The following is a 19564-nucleotide window of genomic DNA, read 5'->3' as shown; positions in this document are numbered from 1 at the left end:
CTCTGTGTCTGTACCATGTATTCTCATCTATGTATACAGCATATCTAGCCCAGGAGTGTTTTTCTCGATCTCTCTTTTATCTTCTTGGCATTCTTAGGCATCAGCAGTTTATGTACACTGGAGGGGAGGGAGATAGGATGTGGAAGTTGTATTTCTTTTTTTTTTTTTTTTTTGAGATGGAGTCTCGCTCTGTCGCCCAGGCTGGAGTGCAATGGCGTGATCTCTGCTCACTGCAACCTCCGCCTCCCGGGTTCAAGCAATTCTTCTGCCTCAGCCTCCTGAGTAGCTGGGATTGCAGGCGTGTGCCACCATGCCCAGCTAATTTTTGTATTTTTAGTAGAGACGGGGTTTCACCATGTTGGTCAGGCTGGTCTCGAGCGCCTGACCTCATGATCCACCCGCCATGGCCTCCCAGAGTGCTGGGATTACAGGCGTGAGTCACCACACCCGGCAAGTAGTTATATTTCTGAAAGGCAGTCCTTCTGTAGGTTTGGTTTCTGTCCTGTGACCTGTGTCACGAAGCAAGTATGCATATCTCATTTGCATACCCCTTACCTATTCTTTCTCCAGATCACCTTGATTAGTCAAGGGAAGATGCCAGTCACTTTCTTGCACTTCACCGCCCTCGCCTCGCCCTTTTATTTTATTTTTTTGAGACAGTTTTGCTCTTGTCGCCCAGGCTGGAGTGCAGTGGCGTGATCTCGGCTCACTGCAGCCTCTGCCTCCTGAGTTCAAGTGATTCTCCTGCCTCAGCCTCCCAAGTAGCTGGGATTATAGGCACGCACCACCACACCTGGCTAATTTTTGTATTTTTAGTAGAGACAGGGGTTTCACCATGTTGGCCAGGCTGGTCTCGAACTCTTGACCTCAGGTGATCCGCCTGTCTCGGCCTCCCAAAGTGCTGGGATCACAGGCCTGCAATTCTTGTTTGGGAAGACCTTCACTGGCCTTCCCTTGACTAAGGGTTATTTCAGCTTACAGCTTAGACTTTACTTCCTTGAAGAAGCCTTGTTTGATGATCCACACCAAGCTGGGTGCCCCTGCTGTGCTTATTCCTGCCTTATTTTATTAAAATTACTGTTTATCACCCCGCCATACTGAAATTCCTTCAGATGGAGGATAGAGTTTCCATTTAAATACTTTAGCATAATATCTGGCACAATAGTAAGTACTGAATAAATATATGTAACTTATAAATAATATGTAAGTGGCATATTTTATATGTCTAAAAGAGGAACTGAAATCACAATTACAGCTTTATTGAATCCTTCTAGGTCTTTTAGGTCTGTATTCTCAAACTTGAGTGTCCATCAGCATCACTTGGAGGGCTTCTTAAAACACAGACTGCTGGGCCCCCAACCCCAGACTTTCTGACTTAATAGGTCATTTCTTACTAGTTCCCAGATGATACTGTTGGTCCAGGGGTCACATCTTGAGAACCACCTTAGGGGAAAAAAAAGAAAGTATGTTTCTTTGGCTGTTTACTTCTTCATGGATCACCATCAGTGATTTTAGATTTCCAGATTTGCCCACAAAAACAGTTTTATCCAATAGCATAACAACTACAGTAACTGTTGCAACAGTGTTGGAAAGATTTTTCCTTGCAGAGGTACTATGTAATTGGTCCTAGATACTGCGGTATATTGATGCCAAGAAGTGAAAGGAAAAATTTAAAACACAAGGGGGCCATCTTGTGGTAACCGTAGCAATTCAGAAAACTTTAAAAATTGAATTTGCGCTATAGGGAACCAAACATGTGGAGGACAAATTCGTGTTTTCTGATACATATTATGCATCTGGAAAAATGCAGACTACAAGTTAATTTATGTATTTTACTTAGTTTTTTCTTTACTTATGAAAAAATTCTTGTTTCACAGCATGGTATCACTTTTACTGTGTCCTCAGTGATAGATAATTACACCTCTGTTTCCCTTGGTAGTTAGGTAATCTTGGAACTCCTTGATTCATGTCTGTGGTTGGGAGTTTATTGAGAAAAATTATATTTGATATTTTTTTAAAAACAGGGTTGAAATTTTATGTCATTTTTAATTTTAGGTGGTATAAATAGTTGAATATTTCCTATTTTCTGGACCCAGCTGGTTTATAACTTCAGAAGAAATAATGGAAAGCCAAGAATTTATTGTAAGTTTTACCATTTTTCACAGTTTGGTGAAATTCCCTTCCTCTGTCCCTTTCTTTCTTCTTTCTTTTAAAGGCGTTTCACAAACATCTTGATGTGTTGCCAGATTTAGCAAAAACAAAACAAAAAACAGGCTACTCAGTTAAATTTGAATTTCAAATAATGCATACCTGTTTTAGCATTAGGATCCCAAATATTGCACAGTATTTTATCTGGTAACCCTATCTGTTACCTACTATTCATATTTGTTACACAAAATCATCACTTTTCAGCCTTTTGGCTAAGATCAAGTATTAGACAAAGTCCTTTGTAACATAATCTTTGAAAGTGTGAGACCGGGAAACAATTTCTTTCTCTTGAAGAACTGGCATCCGTCTTCTGTATAGATCAGCGGTTCTCACACTATTTGGTCTCGGGACTCTTTAACACTTAGAAAATTATTGACCCCAAATAACTTGTGTATATAGGGTCTTACGTCTATTGATGTTTTTCATACTAGAAGTTAAAGCAGAAATGTAAAAAGTATTTATGATTTGGCTTAATGGAAGACAACTGGATTCTCATATTTGTTTCTTCTACATTCAGGTTGCAATTGAATCTTACAATATTGCATATACATAATCCTGGGAAACTTCATTCTGCACCCCTGAAGGAGTGAGGATGAAAAGACAGCATCATGAAAATAGTTTTGACCTCACAGATACCTGTAAAGGTCTTGGAGACCTCTAGGAGTCTCTGGACCAAACTTTGAGAACTGCACAGATTATTAGTACTGTGAAATCCAGTAATTTTTTTCCCTTCCAACTGATGACTAGGGAGCTCAAATTACTTTCAATGCTCATTTATCTTTTTTTGTTTCTTCCTTGGATTTCTCCTCTCCTTTCTTCCTTCTCCTGCCATTTCCTCTCCTATTCCCTCCCTCTCCTTCTCTCTCTCCCTTCCTTCCCTTATTTATTTCTTTTAATTAATATTTAATGTTATTGTCATGCTATCTGTGCTTTTGTTTTTAAAATTTAAAAAATTGATATGGGTGTATGTGCCTTTTTTTGATGAAAGGTGCCTTAAATATATTTTGTATGTAGGAAGGATATATAAAATACATAACATTGAATATATATAAATGGAAACCATTTCTTTTGTATTTTTGGAAATAAGGTTCTATATACTCATCAAAAGATGAAGAAATCAAAAGTGTGGCAAGATGGAATTCTGAAGATCACTCACTTAGGAAACAAAGTGAGTACAAAGCAGTTGACTACAGGGTGCAAGAGCAAGGTTCTCGATTTTTGATTGAATATTTAAAAAACTGTACATGATAAAATGTCAGATATATCCATACACTGAAATGATGTGAAAACAGATTTTCAAATGATCCCCATATCACAGTGGTTAATTTGTGCATTATAAAAATAGTTCATTAATAGATAGAATAAGATCTGTTATCCAGTAGCACAGTGCAGTAACTATTGTTATTTATTTTTATATTTTTTGAGACAGAGTCTTACTCTGTCACCCAGGCTGGGGCGCAGTGACACAATCTCGGCTCACTGCAAACTCTGCCTCCCGGGTTCAAACGATTCTCCTGCCTCAGCCTCCCAAGTAGCTGGGACTACAGGCACCCGACACCATGCCTGACTAATTTTTTTGTATTTTTAGTAGAGACGGGGTTTCACCATGTTGCCCAGGCTGGTCTCGAACTCCTGACCTCAGGTGAGCTGCCTGCCTCAGCCTCCCAAAGTTCTGGGATTACAGGAGTGAGCCACTGCCCCCGGCTGAATGACTATTGTTAATGATAATTTTTTGTATATTTTTAAAATAACTCCAGGAGTGGAATTGGAATGCTCCTAACATAAATGATAAGGCCAGGCATCATGGCTCATACCTGGAATCCCACCACGTTGGGAGGCTGAGGCAGGAAGATTGCTTGAAGCCTGGAGTTCAAGACCAGCCTGGGCAGCGAAGCAAGACTCTGTCTCTACAAAAAAATTAAAAGTAAATAAAAAAGTTTTTAAAAAGTTATAAACTGCTTATTATATGCTAGGCATAATGCTTTAAAAGTATCAACTTACTTAGTCTGCATAACTCTCCTACTAGTTAGGTATTCTTTTAATCTTTATTTTACCGAAGATGAAACGGGTACAGAGAGATGGAGTAGCTTGCCCAAGGGTCAAAGCTGGAAGGTGGAGGAGCCACATATGAACCTAGGCTTTTTGTCCCCAGGGCCCATGTCCTAACCATTCTCCATTCTACTGTGTCATTTTTTTTTTTTTTTTTTTTGAGCCAGAATCTCACTCTGTTGCCCGGGTTGGAGTGCAGTGGCATGATCTCGGCTCACTGCAGCCTCCGCCTCCCATGTTCGAGCAGTTCTGCCTCAGCCCCCCAAGTAGCTGGGACTATAGGTGCCACCACCACGCCCGGCTAATTTTTTGTATTTTTAGTAGAGACAGGGTTTCGCCATGTTGTTCAGGCTGGTCTTGAACTCCTGACCTCAGGTGATCCAAATATTACTAATTTTAAAAAAGAACTTTATTACAGTTGAGTCACTAATTTTATATAGGACACATTGACAATGTCTGTGGCCTCCTGAATGAAGTCCCTACTCCTCAGTTTAGCAATTAAAGATAACCATATTCTGTTCTTTTTTTTTGAGATGGATTTTTGCTCTTGTCGCCCAGGCTGGAGTGCAGTGGCAAAATCTCGGCTCACTGAAGCCTCTGCCTCCCAGGTTCAGGTGATTCTCCTGCCTCAGCCTCCTGAGTAGCTGAGATTACAGGCACTTGCAACCATGCTCAGCTACTTTTTGTATTTTTAATAGACACGGAGTTTCACCATGTTGGTCAGGCTGGTCTTGAACTCCTGACTTCAGGTAATCCACCTCCCTAGGCCTCCCAAAGTGCTGGGATTACAGGCGTGAGCCACTGCGCCTGGCCTGAGCCACTGCGCCTGGCCCTACTGTTTCTTAATATTTAATTTGTTAAAACAGCAAATTAAAAAACTAATTTTGCCTTAAGCCTTCAAGTTCAATTTATGTAATCCTATTAAATTTGTAAACCTAGTTAAGTTAAACAGTTACTTTCAGTAGGGTTTTAGCTTAATGTTCAAGCAACTTAAGTTGAAAAAACTAAGTGCTTTTTTTTTCTTCTTCTTTTTTTAGACAGAGTCTTGCTCTGTTGCCCAGGCTGGAGTGCAGTGGCACAGTCTTGGCTCACTACAACCTCTGCATCCAAGGTTCAAGTGATTATCCTGCCTCAGCCTCCTGAGTAGCTGGGATTACAAGCGCCCACCACCATGCCTGGCTAATTTTTGTGTTTTTAGTAGAGATGGAGTTTCACCATGTTGGCCAGGCTGGTCTCGAACTCCTGACCTCAAGTGATCCACCCACCTCAGCCTCCTAAAGTGCTGGTATTACAGGTATGAGCCACTGTGCCTGGCAAAAGTAGCTTTTTAAAATTAAAAATAACACAAATATTTTATTAGTTTTTCTTTTGTTTGTTTGTCTTTTGAGACAGAACTAACTCTGTCACTCAGGCTGGAGTGCAGCGGTGCAATCTCTGCTCTCTGCAACCTCCACCTCCTAGGCTCAAGTGATCCTCCCACCTCAGCATCCCAAGTAGCTGGAACCACAGGCACACACCACCTCACCTGGCAATTTTTACATTTTTTGTAGAGACAGGGTTTCACCATGTTGGCCAGGCTGGTCTCAAACTCCTGAGCTCAAGCCGTCTGCCTGCCTTGGCCTCCCAAAGTATTGGGATTACAGGCATAAGCCACCGCGCCTGGCTCAAACATTTTAAATATCGGATTACCTAATGTCAGATTGGCCAATAACTAAAATCTATTCATGATCATAATTCAAAAGTATTGACATTTTTGTTTCGAATTACTTCATTATCTCTATATCCAGTTCTAAATGTTTCAGGAGTTAGAGGGTACTTTCACGTTGAGTAAAAAACTTGTTACCCAAGTAAACTGGGGTTATATCAATGAACTGAGGCTGCTAATAAGATTTTGGATTGAAATTTGAGACCCAGGGCTATAGAAAATCAGGATAACTTGAACACCATCACCAAGGGACATGTCAAGCCTTGTGTTTAATTGTAGTAACAACAGGATCTCCAAGTCTACGCTCTTTAAAGGTGGTGGTCTCATAGTTAATATCGCTATGTTCAAGTCATGTGATTAATTCTTCTAATTTAAATAGATGAATATTCAGGTCTTTGCATATCCACATGTTTTTTTAAATACATAAACTAATTCATTCAGTGTCTGATGCTATTCTATATAACTTTTTCTTTTATATTCTGCCTTTTTCTTTAGATCCAGTGTCTTTAAAATCTTGTAGATATTTAAAAGCCATCTGATTGGATTCTGCATATCCTTTGTATTGTCTTCTGGTTCCAAATTATTATGGTCATGCTAGTGCTATTATCCAACTTTATCTTCAACTATAGCATACATTTGTTGAGTGCCCATTATATATCTCACACAAGTAGGTTATAGGAAAACAAGATAGATTCAAGTTAGTCCCTGAAAGTTTCTATGTTCCAGGCAAGTTAATTATCTCACTGTTTCCTAAATAACGCCCTCAATCTTAAATGCAGGCTATTGCTTATATTCTTCTCTTGCTAGTTATGCCTTTTCTCTATCTAAATTCTGTCAAAGTTATTCATCTTCCACTGAATAAGTCATCAACCAACCAACATATTATTGGTAGACAGTGGGAAAAGTCAAATAAGATAGGTGGATGCAGAGTAGAAGAGCAGTTAGCATCAAATGTCAAGTAGACCTCAGTTTCAATTCTGGCTCTTCTCTTATTAGATGTATAATTTTGGGGGAGTAATCTCAGTGCCTCTGTTCTTTCTTTGTAAAATGGGGAAAATGATGCTTCATAAAGTTGTCTTAAGGATTAAAATAAGAAACACGTAAAGACCTTAACGAAGTACCTGCCACATCCTGAGCACGCAATGAATGGTAGTTTGTTATTATAATTCTTGTCTTCAAGGGACTTTTATCTAATTTTTGACTAAGGGCATAAGGATCATAATATGTTTGTTTAGGATTCTATGAGATTACAAGGTAGAGACATTTAGATCTGTCTCTGGTTCAGAGAAGTCTTTCCAGATGAAGCATATATATATATTTTTTGTTCTGTTTTATAAACAAAATTGCTAAGTTAGGGGGAAGGGAGCTGAAGATTGTATCCTAGTTCCAACAACATGAATGTATGAAATGATACGAAATGTGGGGAACTATAAGCATTTAAATATAGCTGAAATGAAGGCCGCATATTGGGAAATGATGCAGTATAAAGCTAAAGTGGTAGACAGGAACCATATCATGAAGAATTTTATATGCTCAGCCCCAGGAGCTAATGAAGAATTATGAGAAGAAGAGTGACATATCATATTTGTATTTTATTTTATTCTATTTTTTTGAGTAGAAGTCTTCCACTGTCACCTAGGCTGGAGTGCAGTGGCACGATCTCGGCTCACTACAGCCTCTGCCTCCTGGGCACAAGTGATTCTTGGGCCTCAGCCTCCTGACTAGCTGGGATTACAAGCATGTGCCACCACACTTGGCTAATTTTTGTATTTTTGGTAGAGACGGGTTTCACCATGTTGGCCAGGTTGGTCTCAAACTCTCGACCTCATATGATCCACCCGCCTCAGCTTCTTAAAGTGCTGGGATTACAGACATGAGCCACCGTGCCCGACTATATTTGTATTTTAGAAAGATTGGTTTGGCAGCAGTGTAAAAGTTGTGTAGGATGAAAGTCAGATTGGATTTCAGAGACTTATAATAGAGGCTGTAGAATAATCTAGACAAAAATTAATGGAGGTCTGACCAAGCAGGCATTTGCAATGGCAATGGAGGAAAAGAATGATTATAGAGAAATTATGAAAGCATAGCCTCTTAGATCTTGGATATAGAAGGTGAGAAGAGGATCCAGAATGACTTTTAGGTTTGTGTATTTATTTCCCAAAATGAAATATTTCAAAAAGAAAAATAAGTGAATGGGAACAATCAAGATTTTTAGTTCCATTTTGAACATAATAAATTTGAGGCTGGGCACGGTGGCTCATGCCTGTAATCCTAGTACTTTGGGAGGCCAAAGTGGGCAGATCACTTGAGGTCAGGAGTTTGAGACCAGGCCAGCCTGGTTAACGTGGTGAAACCCCGTCTCTACTAAAAATATAAAAATTAGCCAGGCATGGTGGCGGGTGCTTGTAATTCCAGCTACTCAAGAGATTGAGGCCCGAGAATCGCTTGAATCTGGGAGGTGGAGGTTGCAGTGATCTGAGATCATGCCACTGCACTGTAGCTTGAGCGATAGAGCAAGACTCAGTCTCAAAAAAAGAAAAAAAAATTAAAATAAAATAAATAAATAAATTTGAAGTATCATAGAAGCACTCACGTAATTAGCTGTAGAGACCCAGACCTCTGGAAGGAGTTCCTGACTACTAGTATAGATTGGAAGTCCTTGGCTTTTAGATGGTATTTGAAACAATTGGAGTGGATTCATTTGTTCAACAAATATTTTTTGAGCATCCGAGTGAGTTGCACACTGTTCTAAGAAATACAGCAGGGAACAAAACAAATAAATCCCTGACTTCATGGAAATAACGTGGAGGAGACAGACCACTAAATTAAATGCATATGTATGTCTAGTGAAAGGCAATAACAAGGACATTAGTGTGGTTGGAACGGAGTGAGCAAGGGCGAGAATGGAGATAAAGGGGATTATATAAGCCTCACTGGCTATGGAAAGAACTTTTGTTATTCTTAGGAGCTGTAGAGACATGGGAATGATTTGAGCAGGAGCATAACATGATCTGATTTATATGGATGATAGTGCTCAGGGAGGGTGTATCAAATTAAAAGAATAGAGGGACAAGAATACCATTTTTTTTAACAGCTTTATTGAGATATAATTCACACTTCACACACTTTTCGATTCACCCGTTCAGTGATTTTTAGTATTTTCACAGTTTTGCAACCATTAGCACAATTTAAATTTGGCATATTTTTGTCACCACCAAAAGAAATCTCATACTCATTGGAAATTACTACTCAGTACCCAGCCCCCAGCCCTATGCAAACACAAATCTACTTACTGTCTCTATAGATTTACCTATTCTGGACATTTTTGCATCAATGAAATTATATAATAAGTAGTCTTTTGTGAATAAGTCTTATTTAGCATAATATTTTCAGGGTTCTTCCATGTTGAAGCATGTATCTTCATATATATTTTATTTTTTATTGCCGTATAACTTTTTTTTTTTTTTTGAGACGGAGTTTCGTTCTTGTTGCCCAGGCTGGAGTGCAATGGCGTGATCTCAGCTCACCACAACATCCACCTCCCCAGTTCAAGCGATTCTCCTGCCTCAGCCTCCTGAGAAGGTGGGATTACAGGCATGTGCCACCAAGGCTGGCTAATTTTGTATTTTAGTAGAGACGGGGTTTCTCCGTGTTGGTCAGGCTGGTCTCGAACTCCTGACCTCAGGTGATCTGCCCGCCTCAGCCTCCCAAAGTGCTGGGATTACAGACGTGAGCCACCACGCCTGGCATGATTTTCTTTTCTTTCTTTTTTTTTTTTTTGAGACGGAGTCTCGCTCTGTCGCCCAGGCCGGAGTGCAGTGGCGCGATCTCGGCTTACTGCAAGCTCCGCCTCCCGGGTTTCACGCCATTCTCCTGCCTCCGCCTCCCGAATAGCTGGGACTACAGGCGCCTGCCACCGCGCCCGGCTAATTTTTTTGTATTTTTAGTAGAGATGGGGTTTCACCGTGTTAGCAGGATGGTCTCGATCTCTTGACCTTGTGATCCGCCGCCTCGGCCCCCCAAAGTGCTGGGATTACAGGCTTGAGCCACCGCGCCTGGCGATTTTCTTTTTTTAAATAGACAGGGTCTTGCTCTGTCGCCCAGGCTGGATTGCAGTGGTGCAATCATAGTTCACTGTAGCCTCAAACCCTTAGGCTCAAACAATCCTTCCGCCTTAGCTTCCGAAGTAGTTGGGACTACTTAGGCTTGCACCACCATGTCTGGCTAATAAAAAAATTTTTTTAGAGATAGAGCCTTGCTTCGTTCCCTGGATTGATCTTGAACCTCTGGTCTCAGATAATCCTTGCATCTCAGCCTGCAGAGTACCTGGAGTATCTGGGATTAACACCATGAGCCGTGTACCAAGCCCAATACGTCATGTTTTATTTATCCATTCATAATACAGTTGATATACATTTGGGTTACTTCAACTTTTTGGCTATTATGAATAATGCTGCTATGAGCATTAATGTGCAAGTTTTTGTATAGACATATGTTTTTATTTCTCTTGGGTATACACCTAGGAGTGGAATTGCTGGGTCATGTGTGAACTTTAATCTTTCAAGGAATTGCCAAACTGTTTTCCAAACTGATGGAAACACCAATATTAAAGGGGCTAGTGGAAAAATTGCTATGAAAAAGGGCTACAGATATAAGGGAAAAGCTAGAAAATGGTAATCACCTTAGCATCCTTTTTTCCCCCCTTACCCCTCACATTTAACAAATTTTATTCATTATACCTCATAAATAATTGTCTTATCCTCCCAAATGTCAATATCTTAAGTGCTAATCATCTCCTTCATCCTGTATACCATCCCATTGCAATAATCTCTTAAAATGATCTTGTCTCCTGTTTGTCCCCTTTAATGTGTTTCAATTATAATTTCTTCCCAATTTTTTTTTTTTAATTGAGGTGGAGTCTCACTCTGTTGCCCAGGCTGGAATGCAGTGGCGCGATCTCGGCTCACTGCAACCCTGTCACCTGGGTTCAAGCAATTCTCCTGCCTCAGCCTGTATTTTTAGTAGAGATGGGGTTTTGCCATGTTGGCCAGGCTGGTCTAGACCTCAGGTGATCCACCTGCTTTGGCCTCCCAAAATGCTGGGATTACAGGCATGAGCCACCATGCCCAGCCTCTTCCCAGTTTCATTCTAATATCCTCCTGGTAGGAATTAAGTTCTTGAATTCCTTTTTTTTTTTTTTTGGAGCAGCAGCAAGATTTATTGCGAAGAGCGAAAGAACGAAGCTTCCACAGCGTGGAAGGGGACCCGAGCGGGTTGCCCGAATTTCTTTTATGTATGCCTTTACTCTCTTAAACAGACTGATGCATAATAAACATTCAAAATAGATGAATTTTCAAATCCAAGTTCAACAAATGTAATCCTTTCATTATATGATTACTTATATAACAATTAGTTATTTCCTCTTGAAGAAGTTTAAGAAAAGCATAATTGTGTTGTTCCTTTTTAACATTTATTTTGTTTTCATACAGGCAATTTTATATGATGACAAAGGAGCATGTTTGGAGAGTCTGTTTCTTAAATGCCTTGAGGTATTTTAGTGTGTTTATCTTATTTTTAAGTTATTATTTAAAAATCTCTTTAAATACCTACTTTATGAATATTGTTAGTGTCGTCATAATATTAATACTAATAGTATTTGTTGAACATTATAGCTAGACTGTGCTAAAACCTTTTAGATATTGTTTCCTTTAATCTCTACAACTGATTTTTTATAATCTAAAAAAAAACTGATTTTTATAGATTAGGAGTGCAGTGCAGAAAGGTTAAGTAACTTGCTCATGTTCATAGAGTAACAGTGGTAGGAAGGCTGAAATTTGATCCTAGGAGGCGATTCTAATTCTACTACATGATTTTTTCATAGGCAGAGGTCTACTGTGGGAAATTTTTTGTGACATATTCTCATTTAAGTATAATATTCTCTCACCTAAAAACAGAACTACCATTCAACCCAGGAGTACTATAACTGGGTATATACCCAAAGGAATATAAGTTGTTCTACCATAAAGACACATGTATGTGTATGTTCATTGTAGCACTATTCACAATAGCAAAGACATGGAATCAGCCTAAATGCCTATCAGTGATAGACTGGATAAAGAAAATGAGATAGAAATACACCATTAAATATTATACAGCCATAAAAAAGAATGAGATCATGTTCTTTTGCAGGAATATGGATGGAGCTGGAGGTCATTATCCTTAGCAAACTAATGCAGGAACATAGAAAACCAAATATTACATGTTCTCACATGTAAGTGGGAACCAAATATTACATGTTCTCACATGTAAGTGGGAGCTAAATGATGAGAATGCATGGACAAAGGGGAACAACAGACACTGAGGCCTACTGAAAAACGGAGAGAGGGTAGGAGGAGGAAGAGGATCAGGAAAAATAATGGGTACTAGACTTAATACTTGGGTGATGAAATAATCTGTATAATAAACCGCCATGACACGGGTTTACCTATATAACAAACCTGCACATGTACTCCTGAACTTAAAGGTTAAAAATAAATGCATAAATAAAGTATTCTCTCAAATACATAGTTTGTGTTTTTTCTCTCAAAGAGGAAAAAGCATGGAAAGAGAACTAAAGGCATGTTTTAGTGAAGAGTTAGGATATTAAAGTTGGTCATTCTGGGTTCATTTCCCAGTTCTAAATACTTCCTGGCCCACCTAAACTCTCTATGTCTAACTTCTCTGATGTAAAATGTAGATCACAGACAGATTTTACAGGGTCGGTCTGAAGGTTAGAAATAATTTCTGTAAAGTGCCTAGCAGTTTTAGTTAGTACAGTGATTTTTTTTTTTTTTTTTTTTTTTTTCGAGATGGAGTCTCCCTCTGTTGCCCAGGCTGGAGTGTGGTGGCATAATCTTGGCTCATTGCAGCCTCTGCCTACTGGGTTCCAGCGATTCTCCTTCCTCAGCCTCCCAAGTAGCTGAGATTACAGGCGTGTGCCACCATGCCCAGCTAATTTTTTGTATTTTTAGTAGAGGTGGGGTTTCACCATGTTGGCCAGGCTGGTCTTGAACTCCTGACCTCAAGTGATCCACGTGCCTTGGCCTCCTAAAGTGCTGGGATTACAGGCATGAGCCACCACACGTAGTCTAGTACAGTGATTCTAAATGTGTTAAAATGCATACTGTGATGATGACAATGTTGATTTTTGGCCATAGTATTCATTTTGAAATTTTACATGACATCAGTAGTGGTTATGTTACTTTTATGTATTTTTAAAAGGGTCTAGGAGAATCAGTATCTTAGTATATGGTCTGATTGGTGGTAACTAGTATTATTTCATCTTAAAAATCATTTCAGGCCGGGCGCGGTGGCTCACGCCTGTAATCCTAGCACTTTGGGAGGCCGAGGCAGGCGGATCACCTGAGGTCAGGAGTTCAAGACCAGCCTGACCAACATGGAGAAACCCCTTCTCTACTAAAAATACAAAAAATTAGCTGGACGTGGTGGTGCATGCCTGCAATCCCAGCTGCTTGGGAGGCTGAGGTAGGAGAATCGCTTGAACCCGGGAGGCGGAGGTTTGGTGAGCCGAGATTGCGCTGTTGCACTCCAGACTGGGCAACAAGAGCAAAACTCCATCTCAAAGAAAAAAAAAATCATTTCATTAGTAAAATATTAATCTGATATAGATTTGTGTATTTTCAAATTCAGCTGATAATTTTTTTTTTTTTTGAGATGGAGTTTCGCTCTTGTTGCCCAGGCTAGAGTGCAATAGCGCGATCTCACCTCACCGCAACCTCTGCCTCCCGGGTTCAAATGATTCTCCTGCCTCAGCCTCCTGAGTGGCTGGGATTACAGGCATGCACCACCACACCCGGCTAATTTGTTTTGTATTTTTAGTAGAGACGGGGTTTCACCATGTTGGTCAGGCTGGTCTCAAACTCCCAACCTCAGGTGATCTGTCCACCTCGGCCTCCCAAAGTGCTAGGATTACAGGTGTGAGCCACTGCGTCTGGCGATAATCTTATTTTTATGCCGCAGTCAGAGGTGGTGGCAAGTACTGCATTTGCTCATTAACATGATTAAAATGCATTTTTGGAATATGATTAAGCAACTGTAATGATTTATAATAATGTTTAATTTGTGATAATTATGAGTATCTTATTCATTTAAAGATATATAGTTGGTAATAACTCTAATTTTTGAAAAGTTACACTTAGTTGTATGGATTCTAAGTGAATTGCTTGAGAGGGGGTATTTTGTTCTTGTTTGTCTTTGTATCCCTAGCATGTAACAAGGGGCCTTATATAGGTCCCCAGTATGTAATATTTATTTACTAATTTAATTTTGTTTTTAGAGACATTGTCTCACTCTGTCATCCAGGTTGGAGTATGGTAGTGTGATCATAGCTTACTATAGCCTCAAACTCCTGGGCTCAAGGGATCCTTCCACCTCAGCCTTTCAAGTAGCTGAGACTATAGGAACATGCCACCATGCCTGGCTAATTTTTTTTTTTTTTTTTTGAGACAGGGTCTCACTCTTTTGTCACCTAGGCTAGAGAGCAGTGGTGTGAAAACTGCTCACTGCAGCCTTGACCTCCTAGTCTGAAATCATCCTCCCACCTCATTCCCCCCAAATAGCTGGGACTATAGGTGCATGCCACCATGCATGGCTAATTTTTTTAAAAGTTTTTTGTAGAGACAGGGTCTTGCTATGTTGACTAGGGTGGTCTTGACCTCCTGGCTTCAAGCAATCCCCCTGCCTTGGTGTCCTTAGTGCTGGGATTACAGGCATAAGCCATCCCATCCAGCCCAGGCTAATTTGAAATAAAAATTTTTTGTAGAGACAGGATCTCAATATTTTGCCCAGGCTGGTCTCATAATCTTGGCCTCAAGCAATCCTCTTGCCTTGGTCTCCCAAAGTCTTGCGATTACGGGTGTGAGCTACCACACCTAGCTCTAATATGTGTTGTTGAATAAACAAATTAGAGAAATTTTAAAATTATATTATTGTCCTTTTTTGTGCTTATTGATAGTTAATGAGTACATAATAATAAATAATTGAAGACTTTAGTTACTGATTTATTCGTTCAACACCTATTTATTGAACACCCATTGTGTCTTAGTGCTAGTGAGCATCCTGGAATACATAGATAATCAAATAATTAGATGTATGTGATTTTGACATTTATTCTTCCAGGTGAAACCTGGAGATGACTTAGAAAGTGATCGATACTTAATCACAGTTGAAGAGGTTAAAGTTGCTGGAGCCATAGGTACTGTTAAGCAGAATGTCAATAAAGAAGCACCAGAGTTAAATTCAAGGACATTTATATCCTCTGGCCGATCTCTTGGATGTCAGCCCTCTGGCTTAAAAAGGAAGTTTACTGTAAGTTTTGCTATGGAAAATAATATATCAAAATATATTTATAAAATTGTCTCAAAAAGTAGTGAATTTTGAAGTTATTGTACTCTGTCATTCAAAGGGCACTTCATAGTATACTTAGGTAGAAAGGAAGTAAACCCTACTTTGAAAAATCTTATTACAAATGAATGTACTTTGACAAACTTTAAATCTGAGTTATTACTTTACCTTAGGCAAACCAGAAACAATCCTTTTCCTTTTTTTTTTCTTAGCCAGTTCATTTCACATTTTCTTAATGGGTAATGGTACACCTAACAGTTATTTTAATATTTTCAGGGTTTTCAAGGACCACGTCAGGTTCCAAAGAAAATGGTTATTATGGAAAGTGGTGAATCAGCTGCATCACATGAGGCTAAGAAAACTGGCCCTACTATTTTTTCTCCATTCTACAGCATGCCTCCTTTGTTTCCTACTGTTGGCAAGAAAGATGTAAATAATATACTGGCAGACCCTGAGAACATTGTGACTTACAAGAACAGGGAGAGAAATGCCATGGATTTTTCTTCAGTTTTTTCTCCATCCTTCCAGATTAACCCAGAAGTGCTGTGTGAAGAAAATTATTTTTGCTCTCCTGTCAATTCTGGAAATAAGCTTTCAGACTCTTTACTGACCAATGAGCCTGTGAAAAGAGATAGTTTGGCATCTCACTATTCAGGAGTTTCACAAAACATCAGAAGCAAAGCACAGATATTAGCTCTTCTGAAGTCCGAATCATCTAGTTCATGTGAGGAACTAAATTCTGAGATGACAGAGTGTTTTCCTCAAAGACAACCACAAGGAAGTTTAAAAATTGCTACTAAACCAAAGTACCTAATTCAACAGGAAGAGTGTGCTGAGATGAAGAGCACAGAAAATTTATACTACCAGCATCAATCAGAAAATACCATGAGAAATAAAAGCCGGTGGGCCATGTATTTATCCTCACAGAGTTCACCTATACATTCTTCTACTGTAGATGGGAATGATACAGAAAGGAAACCCAAGGCCCAGGAAGATGATGTAAATTCTAATTTGAAAGACCTTTCATTACAAAAAAATATACAGTTCGTTGAAACATGTGCTGAAGAGAGGAAAAAGTATAATGTAGACCAGTCAGTCGGTAATAATGATCCATCCTGGAATCAGGAAGTAAAATTAGAAATTCCTTCATTCAATGAAAGCAGTAGCTTACAGGTTACTTGTAGCAGTGCAGAAAATGATGGTATATTATCAGAATCCGACATTCAAGAAGATAATAAAATACCTTTTAATCAAAATGACAAGGGGTGCATTAAAGGATCAGTTCTCATTAAAGAAAATGCTCAGGAGGTAAATACATGTGGAACACTGGAAAAGGAGTGTGAACAATCAGAGTCATCTCTGCCAGAACTGAAACATCTCCAAATTGAATCTAGTAATAATTCTAGGATCTCTGATGACATTACAGACATGATTTCTGAAAGTAAAATGGATAATGAAAGTCTTAATAGTATTCATGAATCTCTGAGTAATGTAACACAACCATTTTTGGAGGTAACTTTTAATCTGAACAATTTTGAGACCAGTGACACTGAGGAAGAATCACAGGAAAGCAACAAAATTTCCCAGGATTCAGAGAGTTGGGTAAAGGACATTTTGGTTAATGATGGCAATTCATGTTTTCAAAAGAGGTCTGAGAATACAAACTGTGAAGAGATTGAGGGTGAACATTTGCCATTCTTAACATCTGTTAGTGACAAACCTACAGTGACATTTCCTGTTAAAGAGACTCTGCCATCACAGTTTTGTGATAAAACTTATGTGGGTTTTGACATGGGAATATGTAAAACTGAAAACAGAGGAAAAGAAATAGAGGAGTATAGTGACACATTAAGCAATTTTGAATCTTTCAAGTGGACTGATGCTGTATACGGAGATAATAAAGAAGATGCTAATAAACCTATTCAAGAAGTCAGAATTAACTATGATTTTGCTTTACCCCCGAATAAATCTAAAGGTATAAACATGAATTTACATATTCCTCATATTCAAAACCAGATTGCTGAAAACAGTAATCTATTTTCAGAAAATGCTCAACCTCAGCCTTTTATTTTGGGAAGTGACTTAGACAAAAATGATGAACATGTTTTACCCTCAACTTCTAGTAGTGACAACAGTGTCCAACTATTAAATACCAATCAGAATCACTATGAATGTATTGCACTTGATAAATCAAATACCCACATTTCCAGTTCTTTGTTTTACCCACTGGGAAAGAAGCATCTTATTTCCAAAGACACAGAAGCACATATATCTGAACCTGAAGATTTGGGAAAGATTAGAAGTCCACCCCCTGACCATGTTGAGGTTGAAACTGCCAGAGAAGGCAAACAATACTGGAATCCTAGAAATTCTTCAGAACTTTCTGGATTAGTAAATACCATTTCTATTTTAAAGTCGCTATCTGAACACAGTACTGCTTTAGACAGCTTGGAAATATTGAAAAAGAAAAATACTGTCTTTCAGCAAGGAACTCAACAGACGTATGAGCCAGATAGCAGTCCTGAAGGTTAGAATTGCATGTCTATTTTGGATTGTTTTCTTTATAGGTCTTTGAGCTATAAAGAAAGAAGATATTAGCTCTGGGTGATACATTAAAGAATTACATAGTGTTTAAATAGGTAATACATGCACTTGGTAAAACCAATATTAATAGAGAATAGTAGCAATGAAAAGTCCCCATCCAACCACATCCCTTAGTCTACCCTTCAGAATTCGCTACAGTTTTCTTCTAGAACATCCTTCCATAAATATTCTATACGTATATAAGCATATATTGGCACATTTATGTGAATATATGTCAAAAAATGTACATATATATGTACGTATGTGTGTGTATATGTCAATCTTTTTTTTATTTTGGAGACAGTCTCACTGTCACCCAGGCTGGAGTGACACACTGCAACCTCTGCCTCCCAAGTAGTTGGGATTGCAGGCATGCACCACCATGCTTAGCTAATTAAATCTATTCTTATTCATTTTTGGACAGGTACTAGGGAATACATTTTTTTAAAAAAGTGAGTTCATATTGATACCTCTAATTCCAATCCTATACCACAGAGTTCTTTTCCTCTTTCCTCCGTTCCACAATTATGTCTTTTTTTTTTTTTTAAGACAGTTTCACTCTTGTCATCCAGGCTGGAGTGCAGTGGCGCGATCTCGGCTCACTGCAACCTCCACCTCCTGGGTTCAAGTGATTCTCCTGCCTCAGTCTCCTGAGTAGCTGGAATTACAGGCACCCACCACCACGCCCAGCTAATTGTTTTGTATTTTTAGTAGAGACGGGGTTTCACTATGTTGGCCAGGCTGGTCTTGAACTCCTGACCTTGTGATCTGCCCACCTCGGCCTCCCAAAGTGTTGGGAATATAGGCGTGAGCCACCACTCCTGGCCTATAATTGTGTTTCTTTTTTTTTTTTTTTTGAGACAGAGTCTTGCTCTGTCGCCCAGGCTGGAGTGCAGTGGTGCGATCTCGGCTCACTGCAAGCTCCGCCTCATGGGTTCAAGTGATTCTCCTGCCTCAGCCTCCCCAGTAGCTGGAATTACAGGCACCCGCCACCATGCCCAGCTAATTTTTTTTTGTATTTTTAGTAGAGATGGGGTTTCACCATGTTGGCCAGGTTGGTCTTGAACTCCTGACCTCAGGAGATCCACCTGCCTCGGCCTCCCAAAGTGCTAGGATTACAGGCATGAGCCACTGCACCCAGCCCCATAATTGTGTTTCTATACTCTCACAATATGAAAGGATCCTGGCTCCCAGTATCAGTATACCTTCTCAAATCTCCAATACCAGATAGCTTCCAAATTGTTATATCAATATTACTGCTAGTAAGAAACCTTTACAAATTTATAAAGTTCACAAATCCTTTGCAGTTTTTGTTTTCAGAATATATTCTGTTGAGTGTATAGAGTTAGAATACTAGTTCAAAAATTGGGTTACTTTTTCCCTAGCATGATTTATGTTATTTTATATAAATGGAGTTCATTGTTTATAGTCTGTGTGAGGGCTATTTTTGTCCATCCCTATTGATTGATTTTACTTTTTGAGACGGAGTCTCACTCTGTTGCACGGGCTGGAGTACAGTAGTGTGATCTTGGCTCACTGCAACCTCGCCTCTTGGGTTCAAGTGATTCTCCTGCCTCAGCCTCCCGAGTAGCTGAGACTACAGGTACGCGCCACCAC

General features: G+C 39.3%; 1 protein-coding gene across 6 annotated transcripts in view; it reads left to right on the top strand.

The window, feature by feature from the left end:
* ZGRF1 (zinc finger GRF-type containing 1) overlaps positions 1–19564 on the top strand; it is a 103119-nt gene that overhangs the window by 2079 nt on the left and 81476 nt on the right. For 5 of the 6 annotated variants that reach the window (XR_010156669.1, XM_009448147.4, XM_009448148.5 and 2 more), the window contains exons 2-6: positions 2056–2142; positions 3296–3376; positions 11452–11511; positions 15140–15328; positions 15641–17891. Coding sequence is in view for 5 of the 6 variants with exons in the window: in XM_009448147.4 (XP_009446422.2) it covers positions 2122–2142; positions 3296–3376; positions 11452–11511; positions 15140–15328; positions 15641–17891 (2602 nt within the window). In the remaining variant the exon portion in view is untranslated. Of the gene's footprint in view, positions 1–2055; positions 2143–3295; positions 3377–5294; positions 5552–11451; positions 11512–15139; positions 15329–15640; positions 17892–19564 lie in introns of all 6 variants that reach the window. The other variant, XM_063809753.1, reaches the window with a different exon arrangement.

The sequence above is a fragment of the Pan troglodytes genome, chromosome 3, assembly GCF_028858775.2.
Source record: "Pan troglodytes isolate AG18354 chromosome 3, NHGRI_mPanTro3-v2.0_pri, whole genome shotgun sequence".
Lineage (NCBI taxonomy): Eukaryota > Metazoa > Chordata > Mammalia > Primates > Hominidae > Pan > Pan troglodytes.
The sequence above is the reverse complement of the archived record's forward strand: the minus strand, read 5'-3'. Positions and strand labels throughout refer to the sequence as shown.